The 21,764-nt window shown below is 35.2% G+C and overlaps 1 protein-coding gene across 1 annotated transcript in view; it reads left to right on the top strand.

Annotated features, from left to right (window-relative positions):
- The window catches only part of loxhd1b (lipoxygenase homology PLAT domains 1b), a 36,639-nt gene that overhangs the window by 2,066 nt on the left and 12,809 nt on the right, over positions 1-21,764 (top strand). Inside the window, exons 3-28 of the mRNA XM_026268896.1 lie at positions 46-57; positions 778-858; positions 1,438-1,622; positions 2,369-2,467; positions 3,141-3,289; positions 5,676-5,799; positions 5,941-6,191; positions 7,520-7,655; positions 7,731-7,891; positions 8,743-8,829; positions 8,907-9,042; positions 9,126-9,280; positions 10,866-11,026; positions 13,065-13,141; positions 13,891-14,087; positions 14,177-14,369; positions 15,043-15,203; positions 15,276-15,600; positions 16,228-16,379; positions 16,639-16,769; positions 17,120-17,265; positions 17,472-17,576; positions 17,693-17,833; positions 19,377-19,541; positions 20,448-20,629; positions 20,698-20,814. Of these exons, the coding sequence (XP_026124681.1) occupies positions 46-57; positions 778-858; positions 1,438-1,622; positions 2,369-2,467; positions 3,141-3,289; positions 5,676-5,799; positions 5,941-6,191; positions 7,520-7,655; positions 7,731-7,891; positions 8,743-8,829; positions 8,907-9,042; positions 9,126-9,280; positions 10,866-11,026; positions 13,065-13,141; positions 13,891-14,087; positions 14,177-14,369; positions 15,043-15,203; positions 15,276-15,600; positions 16,228-16,379; positions 16,639-16,769; positions 17,120-17,265; positions 17,472-17,576; positions 17,693-17,833; positions 19,377-19,541; positions 20,448-20,629; positions 20,698-20,814 (3,829 nt within the window). The remainder of the gene's footprint in view (positions 1-45; positions 58-777; positions 859-1,437; positions 1,623-2,368; positions 2,468-3,140; positions 3,290-5,675; positions 5,800-5,940; positions 6,192-7,519; positions 7,656-7,730; positions 7,892-8,742; positions 8,830-8,906; positions 9,043-9,125; positions 9,281-10,865; positions 11,027-13,064; positions 13,142-13,890; positions 14,088-14,176; positions 14,370-15,042; positions 15,204-15,275; positions 15,601-16,227; positions 16,380-16,638; positions 16,770-17,119; positions 17,266-17,471; positions 17,577-17,692; positions 17,834-19,376; positions 19,542-20,447; positions 20,630-20,697; positions 20,815-21,764) is intronic.

Below are 21,764 nucleotides of genomic sequence, written 5' to 3' on the forward strand. Positions count from 1 at the left end.
TGATGATATTTAACACCATCGTTCTGTCTTTCCCCGAATCCACAGCACAGACAAGAGGTATTTGAGTCTGTTCCTCTCTGGTCGAGGGGAATCTAGATCTCGCTGCTGTTGTGACGTTTATATGCGCACATGATATTCTAGAACCTTTCATCAAGGAGCAATATTTCATTTGCATGATGACAAAATCTGATTCAGCGACGTTTATTGCTCTTCATAATGAAAGGCTACAATATGCATGTGCTGTGCATCACTATGATGAACTGGTGTGAATCCTGTGGAAATGTATAGCATTGTGCTGTAGAGAGAAATACTGCAGCGCTTTACTATTCGGTTTCCAGACACACATCATTCAGACTATATCATCTGCATAAAGCTCATTTACAGAATATGTGTGTTTGTCAGCAAATGCATGATATATTGGCTGCTAGATAACTATTTGAAGTTTACTAAGGGTATTTAATGTATGATGAAGCATTTTCTTTCAGAAGACACAATAACTGTAATTGTACACTGAGTGCATTTAAGCAAAATAGATGTAATACACAGCCACTGTGCATTTAACTTGCATTTATCATCCAAGGTTTGTACTTTAAACCATTGTGCTAAAATATTATGTTGAACCATTGCATTGCATTCAAACCTCACATTAATACACAGACTGATTTTTGTTTAAAGGGATTGAGGGTTGGAGTTTGTCTTTAGCTTTTGAATATGGTTAGATGAATCTGTGTTTGCAGAAATAAAGTACAGTTATATTTGCATTGATATTTATTGCAGAAATCGAACTGCTTTTGAAAAAAACAAAACTGATGTCTTCCGGATAAAAACACACAATGTTGGCCCTTTGAAAAAAATTAGGTAAGTTGACCAATTTAACTGTGATTTAATGTCAGTAAAATAAATAAAATTAGTAAAATAATATATTTTAATAATTTCTGTAATATATACCTCTATTTATACAATTTATATATTTAATTTCAGTTTACTAAATATTACTCAAATATATTATTTTACTAAAATGTAAAAAAATATATATAAGTAGTAAATAAAACACATTATTGGAGTATATTTTACAATAAAATACTATTTCAGTTTTTCTGCTACAAAATTTAATGTTTAATTCAAATTGTTACTTGCTAATTGTTTGTTGTGAAATTTACTAGCAATATTTAATAATATACTGTAAACATATTAATATGACTAAAATCAATAAATAAATGCACACTACTGATTCAAAGTTTGTTTATTTTCTCATGATATTTGATTTAAAGCCCTCAGCTAAAATACTTGAAATTAGTAGATACATATAAATTGTAGCTACTGTATGAATTTCTGTTCAAAACTACAAGTACAGTATTATTATTCAGTTTAATAGTTTGAAATGATGCAGCTAAAGAATGAGTAGTTTAAACTAGTAGTGTGGTGTGTTTTTGTCAGGATTGAACATGATAACACGGGTCTGAACGCCAGCTGGTTTCTGGACCGGGTCGTGGTCACCGACATGAACAGACCACATTTACGCTTCTACTTTGCCTGCAACAACTGGCTGAGCAAAACCGAAGGGGACAGCTTGTACGTCCGAGACCTGCTGGGCAGCCTGGACCCCATGGACATGCCCAAATGTGAGGCTTTATCTCCTATAAGAGTGCTGGACTATGGAGAAAACTTGTGATATCGTCTCTGTCTCTGCCCTTTTTCCTCTGATTCCTTGAGTCATGTAAAGGTCAAAGAGTCTGTGGTAATTTAATGCATGCATATCAATATGAGAAATTTCATCCAGTAAGTGAAGTGTTTGTTTTACTCTATGAGTCTGGTGATCAAACACTGCAAGTAATGGCTAAATCCAATCATTTTCATTTAAAACATGCAAAAAGTTTATTTTTATATTATAAATAAATGCTAAATATATTTTGTAAGCTCAGTGAAATACATTTCCGAAATGGAAAATAAATTTAGTTTCAACTTTCTTATAGCAAAATAGCATATATATATAAATATATATATATATATATATATATATATATATATATATATATATATATATATATGTGTGTGTGTGTGTGTGTGTGTTCAGAAAATGATTTTATTTATTGTAAAATTTATACATTTACATAAATTAATTTTTGCAAATATATTTGTGTATATTTTGAAATCTATTTAACAATCTATTTAAAAATCAAATGCTAAATAGCTCTAACATCTAATTTCTTGGATCATGCTTTTGTTTAAACATGTTTGGCCTCCTGAATTTCTACTTTCAGCTGAATAAATGTTTGCTAATGTATTATTTCCTAAAATGTTTTTATTTATTCTTTTATGCTTTATTGTGCACATTTTTCTTTTCTTTTTTTATTTTTCTTTTTTACAGATAATAAATATGTTGTGAGCGTGTTCACAGCTGATGTGAAAGGCAGCGGGACAGATGCTGATGTCTTTCTCAACATTTTTGGGGAAAATGGTGATACAGGTAATACAGAAGTAATATACATAATAAAACAGGCCTGTTTAAGTCTGAACTTTAAAGTGATTCTCAATGGGTGAATAATAATAATAATAATAATAATAATATATATATATATATAAAATAATAAATAAAATATATTTATATATTTATATATATATACTTTGTATAATTTATATATACTGTAAAATAAAAATGAAAATAAATAAAATGTAATAAATAGATTTTTATAATTTTTATAATTTTGTAAATTAAGCTATATCCACCTGGTGTGTTCCCTTGTAAAAAAAATAAAAATAACTGTGCTTAATTAATAGGATTCAGATTTGGTACGAAAAAAATTAAGCAAGCATTATTTTTAAGAAGTACACTTATTTTGGATATTTTTTGACTAACGCACTAAAGCAAAGTACTTGTACAATTACATTTACGATATATTTTAAATGCACAGAATTGCAACATTACAAAGGTTTAATATATTTAAATACAAGACAAACTATAGTCAACAGAGTAAATTTTGGTTTATCATAAATGCTTGCCAGCACTTTAATCATATTTCAAATTATTAATATTAATTTGATACATTTTCATTTAATTGTAAATAACATGTTATTAAATGTTTCAAACATCACATTTAATATCCAGTTACATTAATATATATTGTTTTTATATCCCAAAGGAGAGAGAAGACTAGACAATGATAAAAACAACTTTGAGAGGGGAACCGAAGACAAGTTCACCATAGAGGCTCCGAACCTGGGCCGAGTGAGGAAAATAACCATCGGACACAACAACAAGGGCTCCTCGGCCGGATGGTTTGTGGAGAAGGTACAAACTCATTCACAACTCAGAAAACATTTACATATATCACAGACTTTTTTTAAAATATATAATACAGACGCATTTGCTGCAGTCAGCTAACACAAACACTTGCTGAGCACTGCAAAGAATAATTCTACCTTAGTATTTTTGTCCTGTTTTCCAGTACAAATATCCTTAAGTTATTTACTTGATAATCAAAATTACGAACCCGATCTCACCGCAATTCATACATTTTTCATGAAGTGGCTTATTCGTATGAATTCGTACGACCACACTCGTGCAAATTCATACGAATTTTGCCAAATCGTACGTATTTTACGAGTTGCACAATTCGTAAGAATTTGTACGAAAAACTAACCCCGGCCCTAAACCTACCATCACTGGGGTTTAAAAATAAATATAAAATATTGTATAAAATCGTACGAGTGAGGTCTACAAATAAGTCACCTCGTAAAATACGTACGAATTAGTCGTGAGATAGCGTTGAACTTATTTAAGTCTTGAAAAATGCATTAAAATTAAGATAATTTATTCTTAAAATGATAAAAAAAATATGTGTAAATGCAAAATTTGCTCAATTAAAGAAAAACTAAATTATTTATCTGTTTTGATCCTACAATTCATTTAATTTTGATACATTTTTTGGAAAAGAAGACTTTTGTACTTTTGCTATTCTGGCAACATCAAGCTGTCAAAGTTGCAGTTAACAGTTATTGTAAAAAAAAGAAGAAAAAAAAAGAAAAACCTTTACAATAATAAGAAATTTTATAACAGATACAGAAAAGGTGGCAGTGACTGACTGTCTAAATGAGTCATTAATTCAACCAATTCGTTCAAACAGCTGATTCATTCAAGAATGAGGTGCCTGTCTTTATGAATGTCTTTACATTAATAAATGCAAAAATGTTGGGGTAATACTGTTATGTCTCCACCAATGTCAAAATCAAGCTATTTTGAGTTCATCTGCTTCTCCCATAATCTCCGATCTCACAATTATAAAAGTTTTAATAAAAGTTTTAATAAAGGTGATGCTTTCAACTGAACTGAACTGCAGTGCACAAAAACTATTTCGAAGAGGCCTATAGAGAATAGTGAATGATTCCTTCTAACATGTATTTAGAGCTGCAGCTTTCATATTAATGGAGTGTTTCACTAGTTAGCAGTAAACCGGTCACTTCACCTGAATATTGCTCATAGATTTGTGTTGGAGGTTATCTTTGGAATGGAAATATTGATATTTTATTTGTAAACAACCAATTTGTTCGCTTATTTTATTTCATGTCATAAAACTAGTGAGCTGAGCCAGTATTAGTGCTGACAGTGTTGTGTAAACATAATGAAGAGGCGAAAAGCGGAGGAACAGATTTCAACAAAAAAAAATCGGATTTCAATACCGTTTGTAATGGTTTTAAAAAGCACGTAGTGATGGGTGAAATAGAGCTTTTCTAAACTCCAAACTGAAAATGTTGCAAATTGATTTAGCTATTATTTCAATGCTCTCCAATCGCATCGGGTATCACACGTCATTTGATTCAGATCGTGACTTCAAAGTGCAAATCGCAAATCGTTTGATTCAGAACAGGACTTCGAAGGGAGTATTGCGAATAATTTGATGTATATCTGAACATTGGAGTGGGTTTATAAATCTTCTGATTCATATTGGAACTTTAGAGCTGGTGTTTGAGTCTTTTCGTGAATTTAGATATTCGTCATGTGTGTTCAGAATATGAAGTGATGGTTTGCGAGTTGTTATTTAGATCGGAACTACGGAGCGGGATTGTGAATAATTTTTGGCTATTCTAACATAAAAAGCTCTCTTTATGAATTATAGCTATACATCGAGACTTTAGAGAACATAAACTGTAGTCAAAAGTCTATCATAAATGTGAAATTGTTGGGGTAACTAGATAGTTCGAATGGAAGAGGAGAATAATTAGCATATTCATAGTTCCATGAATACTTAATAATGTAAGCTTGAAAAGTGGCATTTCACCCATTTTAAGACAAAAACAAGTTAATTTCACAAATAATGACTTAAATATGTAATTTTGATCATCAGTAGATGAGTTTTAAAGGCTAGAATTATACTGAACGTTCAAACTTTTGAACCGTTTCAAACTTTTGCAGCTACTTCATGCTTTCAGGCCAGGCTTTCTCAAGCCAACATCAAAGTTTGTCTCAAAGTTTTTCATCTCGTTGGAGAGCTGCACCTCACATCACATCTCTCAGGATGAGGTCATTCTCGTCACCTTATCCACACTGAAAGCAAACACCGCACTACTCTACTGGATTGGTTTTCCTGCGGATGAGAGACGCCGCCTCAGATAGATATGCACAAAGATTGTTCACACAGAAACCCAGAGTTCACCTCTGCTGTCTGCTTTTATTTCAGGTCATAGTGGATGATTTGGGAAACAAGGCCGTGTACGAGTTTCCAATCAGCCGCTGGTTTGCCATCGACGAGGATGATGGGAAGATACAGAGAGATATTCTGGTTGGAGGCAGTCAACCCACCGGTAAAAATTAAAGGAACATACAGACAAAATCTCCTCGTGCAACCTCCAAACTAAAGCATTGGTTTAGAAAAATAAGCATCATCACAAAGTAATGTTGTTCACTTCATCCCTTCTGCTCTATGTACATGTATATCTTTGCAGGCATCGTGTACAACGTTCAGGTGGTGACGGGGAAGATCAGAGGTGCAGGAACCAACTCCAAAATCCACATGATCATGCACGGCTCCAAAGGCCTGAAGAACAGCGGTAAGATCTTCCTGGAAGGAGGGAAGTTCGAGCGCGGTCTGACCGACATCTTTAACGTGGAGATCGCGGCGCTGCTCAGTCCGCTCAGCCGAGTCACGATCGGTCATGATAACGGAGGCGTCAGCGCCGGCTGGTACTGCGACAAGGTCAAGCATCTGTCAACCATTCAGTTCATTTCATGTCACCTTGTACACTGTAAAATGATGCTAGAATTGTTCCTTTTTGGGTTTTTGGGTTATTGTCCCTGGAGCAGTACCCTTAAAAGGACATATTGTATCTTTTTTACCCCTAATAGGGACGTATTAGTACCTCAAGGGTGTGTATTAGTACTCTGAGGTATTAATATGTTAGTTAATAAAATGTAAAAAAAAAAAAAGATAAAATATGTCTTACTACAGGGTACTGCCCCAGGGACAAGCTGTTATACCCCAAAGTTACAATTTTAAACCTCTTTTTTCCATTGATTATCATCAAAAATAGTTTTCAGTAGTTTTCTGTAAATGTCAATGCCAATCCATATCATTAAAGAGTTTTTTCTCTTACAAACACCATACAGTTTCATTTCTTCTCTATATTCTGGTTTGTTTATATAACCTATATACTATTATATTTCATTCATACTGATTTATACAACATTTATTTCCTAGAACATAGTGAAAATGTATTTGTTTTTTTGTCTGGAAGCTTGTTCCCCCACAGGATTCAAAAATACAAAATTATTTCATCTCATTTATTTCATCAAAATTATTTCACCTCATAATTCCAATTTTTTTTTTTTATTTCAATTCAATTAAAATTTTTAATTCTCACAATTTTGTCTTTTTTACTTGCAATTCTTAGGGGAAAAATAATTGTTAGATATAAATGCAGAGTTACAAAATGTATTACAATTATAAAAAATAAAAATAAAAAGCCAGAACTGCAAGTTTATATCTCGCATTTGAGAGTTTTCTCGTAATTCCGAGTGAATATCTCGCTATTCTGACTTGCAAACATAAACAACTACAATTGTGAGTTAAAAAGTTGCAATTATATTTTTTATCTTCAATGATTTTCTGATTTATGGAGCGATAAAAAGAGAAATCCCAAATCTTCTAGAAAGTATTTTAACTGTCTCAAAATCTTTTATGCTCTGGCCCAGACAGCAAGCAGTTTCGGCTCAGATCCGGCCCACATCTGGTCCGAGTGAAATCCATGCTGGCCAGATGTGGGCCGGATCTGGGCCGAAATTGCTTGCTAGAAATGTATGCAAATTAGTGCATATTTAATTAGAAAATGTCTCATTTGCATATTTCGACATTACATTTCAGAAAACGTGTAATACAAATCAGTTGTCTTAATGTACTGTGATTAATCAACTGGGAAACTATGGTCATATATTAGTTCCCTTATTCACCTGTGATGTCCTAAACTCAAAATTCTGCATCTTTAAATGCTTAATTTGTGTTTTTGTGTGTGTGTGTGTGTGTGGTAGGTGGTCATCTTCTGTCCGTTCACTGGCATCGAGCAGACGTTCCCCTGCTCTAAATGGCTGGATGAGGACGAGGCTGACGGGCTCATCGAGAGGGAACTGTATGAAATGGTTTCGCTCAGGCAGAAGAGGCAGAAAAGTGAGTATGGCTCATAATGTGAGAGAGAAACATGTTGTAGGTTTTGTGAGGTTAAACAGATCTGCTGTTCCTCAGAGCATCCCTGGTCTCTCTGGATCTTGACGTCAGATCTTCCAGGAGCGGGAACAGACGCATCTGTCTTACTCCAGATATATGGAGAGAAGGGCAAGTCGGATGAGATGAGACTCGACAACAAAACTGATAACTTTGAGCAGGGCCAGCTGGACAAGTTCATGGTAAATCTGCCGCTTTAAGGAGAAAAAATAATAGGTGATTTGGAGAGAAATTATTAAATGGTAATATGTTTTTTAAAATACATAAGCATGGCTATATAACATTTTTAATTATTAATTGAAACATTTTAACATATCATATGACGTTCTAAATAGCCAATTTGCAATATTAGGAGTGTATACATTACATTTAAGGATTGGTAAATTGAGTTAGTTTTTGGTTTAAGATAATATTATAGTTTATAAAACTTTTTATTTTTATTTTTTAATATTCACATTTTAATATAAAAATGTTTTAATATTTCACATATATATAAAATTAAGTGTTATATTATTTATTTAAATTCTACGTTTTTATGATTTAATCAATTTTTTGTTGGCGTTTTATTTAGATTTTTTAATTTTAAAAAATTATATTTTTTATTTTACATTTTTATGATGTAATTAATCTTGTTAAATGTTTTATTTGAATTTGTTATTTTTTTAATTACTTTTTGTATTTTAATTTTTTTTAATTTCATGAATTTTAGTATGTGTATTATCTTAATGGTTTTACATTTAAAATTATTTTTTTCATATATTTGTATTATTTAATTTTAATGCGTGTTTTATTTAGATTTATATATTTTAAATTTATTTTTATTCTACATATTATAATTTAATTAATTTATGTATTCATTTTAATTAATTAATGAACTTAAATTTGTGTAAACAATCAATTTGAACACAAATTTCAAATGTATAGGATTTGTTGCTGTTTTTGCATTTCAGCTGTTAAAGCTATCTGTGTAATCTGATAACTCTTATAAATCTAATTACTGAACCTATTCTGTATACTGAATCTGTTTCTTCAGATTGAACTACCGGATCTTGGGAAGCTGATTAAACTGAGAATCTGGCATGAGAAGAGAAACCCTTTCGCCGGCTGGCATTTAAGTCGAGTAAGAGCATGAGATGCTGCTGCATTTAATGCTTCACACTTTGAATCTGAATAACAGTCTTCTTTATGTCTCCTAAGATTTCCATAATGAAAACGTTAACAAAGGAAACATATAAATTCCCATGTGAGCGCTGGCTGGACTCTAACGAGGACGATAACGAGGTGGTGCGAGAGCTTCCAGCCACCGGAGATCTCATCCCAGAACCTCTGACACGTACATTTTTATGCATTGCTATTATCGTTAACATCGGTCTACTAGTTCATTTCGCTCTCTAATGGATATTTCTGTTCCTCCAGTGGTCAAGTATCGCATCACAGTGTACACAGGGAGCGTGAGCGGCGGAGGAACAGATGCACATGTGTTTCTGTGTCTGATCGGGGATCAGGGAGACACCGGCGACCGCGCTTTGATCAACTGCAAAAACAATGTCAACAAGTTCGAGAAAGGAAACGTTAGTGACGGTTCTGTGGAGCATCTCTGATGTGCTTGTGTTCGTCCATTTGTCTCTCTGACACTCTGCCGTGCAAACACAGAACGTTCCCTTTTTTTTTGTGAACCAAATAATAACGTTCACATAATGTTGCAGGGAGATAATTTTTAAATAAACTAAAAATAACTTGGACAGTTCCCTAATGGTAATTTTGGGGTTATTATTTTGTAACAGTAAAATAACGTTCCCAATACGTTGCGAGAAAAGTTATTTTTAAAAATAACGTATACAGAATGTTCACTAATTACTATTTTTACAACCTTGTAAACTAAACATACAATAGCAAACTTGGCTGTTTTGTGTCACGACCGAAGTTAAATACAGCAATTATTAAAATTATAATTCCAACTGTATGGTTAAAATATTACGGCAGAATGGGAAAAGCACAGAATTCAAAGAACTGATCGTCTCTGATCTGTGCACACTTTCTCCTATTTTTACGGAAAGCTGCACACTCGCGTAATTAAAAAATTAAGTGTTGTTTCGTTTTACTGGTGGACTGACTAACATTTGTTTATCGATCTCGAGGAATTTCTTATAATTACTATAGATATGAGAGTAAATATGATTTCATAAACCCTAACTGAAGAGAAAATAAACTAACTTAGGCCTACAATTCAGATATAAAATATGTTTTTTTTTGTTTGTTTTTTTTTTTTTTTGGTGCATGTGAAAAAAAAATCATAATTTAAAGTTTAAAAACCATATACTGTGTTTAAGACATTGTTATAATAATTGTCATGGTTTGATGTGATATGAGCTAACCAATCGTTAGATTTAATTACCGGTGGTAGCACGATTTATGATCATGCTTTTTTCCTCAGTTGCTCAGAACAAAAGTGGCCAACTTACTTGTTCATATGTCAATATCCAGTGAAAACTCTTATTTGGGTCATATATTCCAAGACGTAGACTAGAATCTATGATTCCTAATTACAGTATCCACACATTCACTCAAAACATTAGATTCATCCGCGCTGGATCTGAGCCGATGCACAACCCACTTAAAGAAGATAATTCTGGAAATAACTGCAATTGCAGGTTTCAAACAGAGATGGCGACACAGAGGCAAACGTACAGGATGCAGGTTTATATTGGGCATAAACGTTAAAGTAACGTTAGAGAAACATTCTAGAAACCAAAAACTAATATTCTTTGTCCGTTGAGAAAACCTTCCTGTGTAGGGTTGGGCATTAAAAACCGGTTCCATTTTAGAACCAGTTCCAAATTTCCAAAAAACAGAAACTGAGATTTGTGCCCTGCTTGTGTGCAGCACACACGAAGAGAAGACACTGACTTCTTTCTTATCTGTCAACCAGTATGCAGAAAACTAAATCAGTATATCAGTGTTCTGTAGGCTGCTGATTTTTGCTCGTGTTATTCAGCTGCAACAGAATGCTTTGTAAAAAGACAGAATAAATGTTTGACCTAATTTTTGGGGGATTTTTTTTCTTATTTGAATTGAAACTACTGTGGGAATCGATACAATTCAAACGATACTCAACCCTATTCCTGTCTAACCAAACTTTCTGTGTGTTTGTCACAGGCGGATGAGTTCATCATTGAGGCTGTGTCCATCGGGCAGGTGCGCAGGGTAAGAATTGGTCACGACGGCCACGGCGGAGGCTGCGGATGGTTCCTGGATAAAGTGATCATAAGAGAAGAAGGCCAGGCCGAATCACAGGCCGTCGAGTTCCCATGCAACAGGTGACCGTCAATCCATTAACTGGAACCCAAAGCATTGGTTTAATGTGTTAGTTCACCTCAAAATTTTAATTCTTTCATTAATAACTCACCATCATGTCATCCCAAACTTGTGAGACCTTCGTTCATCTTCGGAACACAAGTTGAGATATTTTTAAGACTCTCCATGAACAGCAACTGCAGTGTTTCTATTCTTAGAAACGTACATCAGTAAAACAGACTACGCGACATCAGTGGCACAACTTCTATTTACTTAAGCTACGAGAATAATTTTTGTGCGCAAAGAAAACAAAAATAATTTATTCAAAAATTATTCTCCCAGAGTTACCGTCTTCCGGTATTTGGAGAGTACCACGACATATGATCATGATTTCCCCAAAATATAATCAGCATTGTTTACGTTCTGGAGAAAATGCGTGCATGCTGAATAAAAACAATACTGATTATGTTCTGGGGAAAGCGCAGACGTACGTCATGGAACTCTCAAAAATGCCGGAAGACGGAAACTCTGGGAGAAGAATAGTTGAATAAATTATTTTGATTTTCTCTGCGCTCAAAAAGTATTCTTATAGCTTTGCAAAATTGAAGTTGAGCCACTGATGTCACATGAACTGTTTTGCTGATTTACTGTCCTTGCTACCTTTCTTGGATTGGGAAGATTGCAGTTGTGTTGCTGTCTACGAAGGGTGAGATTCCATCGAAAAATATCCTGTAGCTCAATTGGTAGAGCTTTGTCTTATCAAGCCCAAGGTTGGGCGTTCGATTCCCCCGGGAACACATTATAGGTAAAAATTGATAGCCTGAATGCACTGTAAGTCGCTTTGGATAAAAGTGTCTGTTAAATGCATAAATTTAAATTTATTCTTAAAGGGGGGGTGAAATGCTTGTTTTCACTCAATATGCTGTTAATCTTGAGTACCTATAGAGTAGTACTGCATCCTTCATAACTCCAAAAAGTCTTTAGTTTTATTATATTCATAAGAGAAAGATAGTCTGTACCGATTTTTCCCGGAAAAACACGACCGACTGGAGGCGTGACATGTGGGCGGAGCTAAAGAATCACGAGCGCCAGTAGGCTTTTGCGTTGAGAGCATGTGGAAGCTGTGACATTACTGTGAGGGAAAAAACATCCAAAACAAACCATGGCTTACAGTCAGATTCAGCGTATATTTATGATCCAGAATCAGATCCAGAGGCTGAAACTGAAGGAGAGCAGCAGCAGCAACGACTCGCTCCGAGCGGGGCTCGAATCCGGGTCTCCGATGGGAGGGGACGCACTAACAAGGAGGCAGAGATATTTGAAGCAGTTTTACTCACCGCATGCGGTTCCAATGCACTATCGTGACCCTTTTTCCTTGGGATTGCATCATCCTTCAGAAATAAACGATACGCAAATCCGACATCAAACTGGGCCTTGTTTGTAAAACAAGCATCTTCGAAATGCAGGGAACAAACACAAACACTTGCACAACTCCGTTGATGCTCTGTAAAAATAAACTCCATCCACTGGTCCCTTAATGCTGTTTCTCTTTTGGTAATCTGTGCAGGGTTGTCTTGCCCTGGCAACCAAAAACACACTTCTTTTGTGACATTTGTCGACGCTCTCGCTCTGATCAGTGAAGTCTGTTGTGCTCTCAGTGCTCTGCTATACGGGAGCGCGCTCTTCCGGCAGAAGTGCGTCAGGACACATATAAGGAAATTCAGCTCCATCTAACGTCACACGTTAGACGTATTTTTGTTCACGTTGGGAACAAAAATACTCCTTCAAACGTACAACTTAATTTTTGAAACTTTGTCCATGTTTAGCATGGGAATCCAACTCTTTAACAGTGTAAAAAACTCAGTATGCATGAAATAGCATTTCACCCCCCCTTTAATTTGTGTTCCGAAGACGAACAAAGGTCTTAAGGGTTTGAAGCGACATGAGGGTGAATAATTAATGACATAATTTACATTTTAGGGAGAATTAACCCTTTAATGTGCTGAATAGGTCGTTCCTGAGTGACATTTGTCTTTTTTTCTTCTTCATTCATCGGTTCAGATGGTTCGACCACAACGAAGACGACGGGCAGATTGTTCGTGAGTTGGTGCCATTAGCAGACGGACAGAGACTTTACAGTAAGTTTTCTCCTGTTTCATATCTTGGTTTCCCTTTCTGTCGTTCACTTCAATGTTGTGTCGAAGTTCAGGGGCATTCTCAGTACTCAGTAGATTCTTTAATTTTAGAATTACTTATTTTTAGATTTTTATGATTTTCCAATTTTATATTTTTAAAGTTTTTTAGAAGTTTATTTTATTTTACTTATTTATTTAATTATATTGTTTTATTTTTATAGTTTTACTTGTGAAATTATTTCAGTTCTACTTTTTATAATTTTTTTATATAAAACTTTTTTTAAGTTCTGTTATGAACTCAATATTTTTATGATTTAATTTTTTTTATTTCTTTAGTATTTTATTAGTTTTTTGTTAAATGTATTTTTTTTACATTTTAAAATGTAATGAAATTTTTAGTAAGCGTTTTATTTTGATAGTTTTTTTTACGCATTTATTTTTATTTTATATTTTTAGGACGTTATACATTTTTACTAAGTGTTTTATTTACATTTAAATTATCTTGATGAATTCTTCTTTTTATGATTTTATTTTTGTTTTTATTAAAATTGTCTTTTGAATATTTTGTAAGTGTTTTATTATTATTTATTTAATTTCAATTGACATTTTTGTTAATTGTTAGCTTTTCTCATAACTGTTCAGGGGAACATCAGTTTCACCGAAAACCAGAATTCAGCACAAAGGTCAAATTACAGAAGCCTTTTCAGTTCTCACAACACATGATGCTGAATATTGGAAATGTCTTGTTTCAGATGTCAGCTATCACATCGCAGTGAAGACGGGTAACGTCAGTGGAGGAAGTTCAGACTCTAAAGTGTTTGTGAAGTTCTACGGTGAGAAGGGAGACACCAGCAGAATGATGCTCGTGGTCTCAGACAACAACCTGCGCAATTACTTCGAGGCGGGTCGGGTGGATGTTTTCACCGTCGACACCGCTGACATCGGGCAGGTCACAAATTTGCGCTTTCCTAAGAGTACTGCATTACATTTAGCAGACACATCCTCATAAACTCATGAAGATGTTTTTCTCAAATCTAGATCAACCGGCTCCTGATAGGTCACACTAATGAAGGCATGCGCGCTGGCTGGTTTCTGGACAGCGTTCAGATCATGGTGCCAAATCATGGCAAACACTACATGTTCCCAAGTCACCGCTGGCTGTGTAGAGACGAGGCTGATGGGAAGACGGAGGTGGAGATTTACCCCAGTGAAATACTGGATGTTGAACAATGTAAACGTTCATGCTGTTATTATATAGCAGATCCCTGCTGAAAACACACTGCAAACAATCTACTTCTTACTTAGTAGAAGTAGCTTAGCAACATTCTAAACCTCTCAAAACAAATTACATTTATTGTTCTGATCCCAATAGCAGATATTTCTCTTTTTGTAATTTTTCAGAAAACGAGACTTAAGGCCAGATTTATTAACAATGCAAACCATCTTTTGGCGTTAGAATGTAACGATTTACTAAGACGCACAGAGAAGAATTAGCACTAAAATGCCATGCACACAGTTATTTTTGCATCTGACCTTATTCAATATGCATTTGTAGAAGACGCAAAATTTATGAGCTTTAAAATGATTCACGAAACGCGATTTACAAACGTTTACGCTCATCAAACTACTGTTTTTTGCACCAATATTTAACGCCCAAAATGCATGTGGTAATTTGCATTGCTCTTGGTAGATTGCACTGGTCATTATGGAGATGATTTGCTGCATCTGTGTTAGTAAATCACACGCATAATTTTCCCCTTCCGTCGACGCTGTTTTGGAATTGTATTTAGTAAATCTGGCCCTTAATATGCTTTTGTGTGTCTTAAATCAATGGAATAATTTTTGCATGTTCTTGTTTTTAGAAGCATGAAGTATTATTGCTTTCTTTTGTAATTGTCCTGTAGTGATAAACTATGAGATCACGGTTGTGACGGGGGATGTTTTTGCTGGTGGCACAAATGCCAATGTTTTTATCCAAATTTACGGAGATCAAGGAAAGACGGAGGTGCTCCAAATCGGCAGCAGGTCAAACAACTACGAGAGAGGAGCAACAGACATATACAAGGTACTGTCAATGTCTAGCCATCATCATCACACTCACTCAGCGTCATACTGATCTGTGACGTCTGTGCGACAGATTGAGGCTAAGGATGTGGGGAAGATCTTCAAGATCCGTGTTAGCAATGATGACTCGGGCGTAGGAGCCGGATGGTACCTGGACCGGGTGGAGATCAAGCGTCTGATAATGGCCATGGTCCCCAAAGAGAAGAAAGAAGATAAAAAGAAGAAGAAGAATAAAAAAAAGAAGAGCGAGGAGGATGAGGACGAGGAAGGCGGTGGAGAGGAGATGCGTGAGGTGGTCTTGACCTACTTATTCCCCTGCGATCGCTGGCTGGCTTCTGATGAGGAGGATGGAGAGATGGTGGTGGAACTTCTTCCAGAGGACAATGAGGAGCTGGAGGGTACAGAAACCGGCCAATGTTTGATCATGCGGCTCTGTTAAATACGTTCGACTATGTCAGTCACCTTTAGACTCTAAAACCGACTCAAAATAATGAATCAACCACATAGCAACACTCTAAATTAGTGGTCGGCCAGACAGCCAAACAGAAAAATGTATAGGCTGATGCCAATATTTGAAAAATGCCAAATATCGGCCGATATATCGGTCTTGTCTTGCATATATCGGTTGACCAATTCTCTAAATCACTCTAAATTCTCTAAACTCTACACTCAGCAACCATATAGCAACAATCTAAAGCCCCTTTAGAATAACCTCTCAATTGCAGAGCTATACTTAAACCAATCAGAAGAACCTTGCAACCAAATAGGCACACTTTATAACCGCAGAGAATACCTTAACAACCACAAACAAACAATTTCAAACACTCTAGAATTAAGGCAATGATTTTTACATGGGAAAACACCACTTATACAGTATTTCTTTCAGATTTACAGTAAGAATCCAGTGTGACATTTAATACTGGTGTATGATAATGGACAAATCACAGATTACCGCTGCAGTACCATTGATCAAATCATGGTAAATACTTTCTTGTTTTAATAATTCATAATCTGTTCCACCTCAGAAAACACATATGAGGTCCACATCTTCACGGGGAACATGATGGGGGCCGGAAGTGATGCCAACGTGTTCATCAACATCTACGGAGAGAACGGAGACACTGGAGAACGACCCTTGAGAAAGTCCAGTCATCTCAACAAATTTGAACGCGGACAGGTAAGATGAATGACCGAATGAACGTCCAGTCGTGGAAGGCAGGCAATCTGACACGATCCCTCATGTTATTCACAGTAGATGTAGTGGTATAGTCTTACTCATCTGTTAATGTGAGCCGATTAATTATTTACCACACACATCGAATATTCTCCTCTGAATCGAGGCCACCTTAACAGACCCAAGCTGACATCCTGCGTCTCATTGTTTTCTTCATGTTTGTGGAAGTAGATTCATCGTTATGTGCTGCTTCAACTTACAGGAGGACACGTTCTCCATCACGGCCGTGGAACTGGGGATTTTGAAGAAGCTAAGGATCCGTCACGATAACAGCAACCAGTCAGCTTGGTACCTAGACAGGGTAGAGATCGTAGACACTAAAGATGACACCACGTGAGTTCACTCAGACTGATTCCTTAAGCTCTGGCCTGACACAGATATCAGAGCAATCTAGAAACCAAATAGTAACTCCATACAACCCTTCAAAACACTCAAGACAACCCAACAACCGCATAGTAACACTCTAATACTCTCAGAATTACCCAGTAACCACATATCAACTCTAAAATGCTTAGAATTACCCAGAAGCTACATTAAAAGACAGGAAAACAGATCCCATGGAGATTTGGATGTGTCGATTTATTAATGAGCCTATTGTGTTGAAGCGCTTAAACACAGTCACATAATGCAGAAACTTAATGAACGCGTCTCACGTATTACTCTGCATATCGGCTTACGCTCAGGTATTACTTCCCCTGTAACCGCTGGCTGGCGGTTGATGAAGATGACGGTCAGATTGCGCGAGAGCTCGTTCCTGTGGATGAGGCCTTCATGAGGAAGGACGAGGATGAGGAGGATTCTGGGGCCACACTGGGTTTGGAGCAGAAAGGTGAACAAAACACGAATAAATTTAGTTTTACGTCAAAGCAGATCTAAAAATATATTCCCTAGCGATTCAAATTGTAACTGGAAAAAAATTGCTGAAATTATATTGAAACCATACCTACTTTTAATTTCAGTCTAAAGCAAACGATTGCAAGTTTGTGGTCAGTTTTGTCTGTCAGTCCATTTATTTTCTTCGTATTCTGTTTGTAGCAATGTCGACAACATACACATTGAGGATCAAGACTGGAGAAAAGAAACATGCTGGAACAGACGCCAATATCTTTGCGATTCTGTATGGAGAGAATGATGACACAGGTCAAAAAACACGCAATCACCAATTTGAATAAATATAGTGCGTTCTTTACACTATTCGCTAACTATTCAAATGGCTTTTTTTGGTTTCTTTTTCTCTATCCTCATGAACCGAACAGGACTCATTAACCTGAAAGCCTCTAAATCGCACAAAAACAAGTTCGAGAAAGGAATGATCGATGAATTTATCGTGGAAGCCGTGGATCTCGGAGAACTCCAGAAACTGAGAATTGGCCATGACAACTCAGGTGAGACTGACGGTCATTAAATGTGACTGAAAGCACGTCTGAATGTGATCACATGCTGAGTGACAGCCGGGTTTGAATCAGGCTTTGTTTGGACAGGATTCGCTCGACTGCCTCTAAAAGCTTCTTGCAAACAGTTAGCAACCTGTCTGGTATTAAGTTGCTTGGCAACATTACAGAAACGCTCCAATCACATCGCTCTTAATGGCAGCTGTTGTTCCCGAGTCACTGGGAATAAATCACAAATAAACCTCTTACATTCCTGGACAGCAGTTATTGAATGGAGATCAAACTTTGCTTATGTTTCTCCCGGATCTCAATACGGAGTTTCAAAAAATATCTCGGTATTATCTGAAACTCTGCTCAAATACACTTAATAGCCAAAAGTATTGGACCCCCTGTTTTTAACGACCAGGTTTGACTATTTTAGTATTTTCCATGAGTATAAATCTTTTTGCTTATGTTTCTCCCAGATCTCAATCTGGAGTTTAAAAAAAAATCTCATTATCATCAGAAATTGTGCTCAAATACACTTTATTGCCAAAAGTATTGGACCACCTTTTTCTAATGAATAGGTTAGACTACTTCAGTATTTTCCATGAGTACAAATCTTAATGTTAAAGCATTTAATAACGCCCTAGGGAATTGTGTGCTTCTAATTTGATCCACTTTATTCTTTAACACAGAAGTAAGCCGTTTCTGTGAATTTCGGTTCATTAGCTGCTGTAGGGAAATAACGAGAAGAATAACAAAGTGCAGTAAACGGTAAAACTGTGTGCACTACAAGCTAGGATGGTCATAAATAAGATAATATGTAAAAAAAAACACCAATGACTTGTACATATGGTATATGGACAAAAGTATTGACACCCCTTCTTTAGAACAAAAAAAGACATTTCCAAAATTGTGGTAACAAAGATAAATGAATGTGTTTAAAAAATTTATTTTAATCTCTGTTGGAAGTGTCTTAAATGACTGTATGCATATGTAAAAATCATTGGTGTTTGATGATTTTTTAGCCCAAGGTCTGTATTTAAAGTTACAGTAGACCAATAAAGTTCTTCCACACTGACTGAATCAATCATTTCTTTTGAACCTTGCCTTATACACAGAGGCATTGTCATGTTAGAATAGAAAAGGGTCCTGTCCAAACTGTTGCTACAATTCCCTAAAATATGCTTTTACAATAAGATTTGTACTCATTGAAATTAATAAAGCGGTCAAACCTCTTCATGAGAAGGAGGTGTCCCAATTCTTTTAGCAATATAGTGTATATCTGGAGTGTTTCTCATCAAATGATCTGAGCTGCTCTCCTCTTAATGTTAACGCTTTATATTCTTACAACATCACAGCTATTGGCTCGTTTGGGTTTGTTTTATAAGGAATTTTAAGAGGAACATCTGTAAAGCTCATCTTTTAATTCTTCAACTTCATTCCAGAGAACTTAAGCTATAAAAAAGCAACGTCTGAGCAATAAATAGACATCTTGGATAGTTTCCTCTCTAGCTGCACTATCAGCAGGAGCATTGATGGAGATGATTGGGTCTGTGTTTTGCAGGAGGGTCGGCTGGATGGTTCCTGGACTGGGTGGAGATCGACGCTCCTTCTCAAGGACAGAGGCTTCGTTTCCCATGTGGCCGCTGGCTGGACACAGGAGAAGACGATGGAGCTGTTGTCAGAGATCTGTATCCAGCGGAGCTACAGACCGAACTTTACACGCCGTGTAAGAGACCGTGAACCGCTTGTGTACAGCCAAAGCACATGCAGTGAATTAAATAGAGATTATTTTATCATTGTTTGCTTCCACTGAACATCAAAAAACAAAAAAGGTTGTAGATTATATCCCAAAAATGTCAAAGATGATTTTCTTATTCGTTAATTGTTTTGTCTCGTCTTGTACAAATATCTAAACATTCCTAAAGATATCAAGATGCATTTACTTCAGTAACATAATGACTTAAAATATGCAACTATATTAAATGAAGAAATAAAATGTTTCAAGATATTAAAGGAAAAAAATAAAAAGTATGCTTAAAAGTATAAGAAAAGTTCAGAGAAATAAACTTAATTCAAAGATAAATCAATAATTTTTATCACACCAATAGCAGATATTTTTTTCTTGTTCTAAACATTCAATTAAATAATATAAATCGTTTTTAATTTGCAGTGTATTATAACAGTGTTTAGTATTTATTTTAGTTATTGCATTCAAATTTTTGTTCTTGTGTATTTAAGTCATTTTTATTCTTATTTTTTAGTATGCTTCTATAGTTCTGTTTTATATCTTAATATATTTAGCGAATTATTTTGGTTTTATTTATATTAATACATCAAGTTAAACTAAATGAGAATTAGAAAGGTTTCCTTGGCATCTAGCTTAAATAAACTTGTTTTTTTTAATAATTTATTTTATTTCAAGTAATGGAAATGTTGGTTACTCTGATTAAATTTTTCATAATTTATTGTCATTACAACATAAATTACATGCAATGTCTAACAAGGACACCTTTTTTTAAATAGTTTTAATTTTCTGTAAATGTCTCTCACTTAGCTTTATATGAATATGAATCAGGCAGACAGGTTTGTGTTCGAGTGCTTCATTCTTCATCGTTGGTGTCTTCTCCTGCAGTCGTTCCCTACGAGATCAGCACCTTCACGAGTGACGTGTTCGCCGCGGGGACGGATGCAGATGTTTTCATCGTTCTGTACGGTCAGAAGGGTCTGTGTACGCAGCAGAAGTACCTGTGTGTGAACAAGAGAGAACGCCGCATGTACTTCGAGAGATCAGCAGAAGACATGTTCATTGTGGAGGTGAGCATCAGTCGCTCATCTTTATATAGTCGCCAGTGAACGCTGAGCTTTCTTTTCTCTCTGTGAAGCTGGAAGACATAGGGGATGTCATAGAGAAGATCCGCATCGGACACGATAACCAAGGGACGAACCCCGGCTGGCATCTGGACAGAGTGGAAATCAGAAGACTTTTGAGGAAAGGAAAGGTAACAGCGATCGGAAAATGAGTCGCTTGGGTGTATTTGTAGAAATAGCCAAAAACACATTGTCAGGGTCTTACAAAATGATTGCCAAAAATCATTAGGATATAAAGTAAATATAATGTTCCATGAAGATATTTTGTAAATTTCTTACTGTAAAATTTAAACGTAATTTTTGATTCGTAATATGCATTGCTAAGAACAACTTTAAAGGTGTTTTTCTCAATATTTGTAATATTTTTTGCTCTCTCAGATTCCAGATTTGTTTAAATAGTTGTATCTCAGCCAAATATTGTCCTCCGAACAAAACCACACATCAGTGCAAAGCTATTTATTCAGCTTTGAGAAAGGAAAGCAGTGTATAGAAAAATATTTGTATTTCCAGACTTTTGCCCCTTATTTAGTTTTTATAATAGAAAATTAAGAATTTAACGAATATATAAACATATCATACATGAAGTGTTTTCATTGCAGCTATTTAGTGATTGTCAAACACGACTGAATAAATCCAAGGTGCAGTTTTTCGTCATGCAAAAATTAGTGTTTTTGATTTCTTGTGATATTCTTAGCACTTTATTACATAGCATTCAGACCTTTGTAAAAAATAAAAACTTAAGGACTTTTATCTGCACATGAGAAATCCTTAAAATTGCCATATAGGACCCCTTTTATGCTGTTTTGGTCTCCACAGAGTATGCATTAAAGAAAGGCATTTTCCACAAATTTTTAAATAAATCAATTTAATTATAAAATTTAAAAAAACAATTTCATTATAGAAAACTATAAACAAAGTGTATGTCTAAATGTTTTTCGATCAGTCAGGGACAATGCATTGTTAGAGCGAAAAGTAAAATTAAATTATTTCATTTTTTTTATGTTTAGTGTTCTATAATGAAGTTGTAGAAATCTTTTTTTTTATTAAATTGATTTATTTAACATTGTCAGATTATGTCTTC

This window comes from Carassius auratus, chromosome 8 (genome assembly GCF_003368295.1).
Source record: "Carassius auratus strain Wakin chromosome 8, ASM336829v1, whole genome shotgun sequence".
NCBI classification, from domain to species: domain Eukaryota; kingdom Metazoa; phylum Chordata; class Actinopteri; order Cypriniformes; family Cyprinidae; genus Carassius; species Carassius auratus.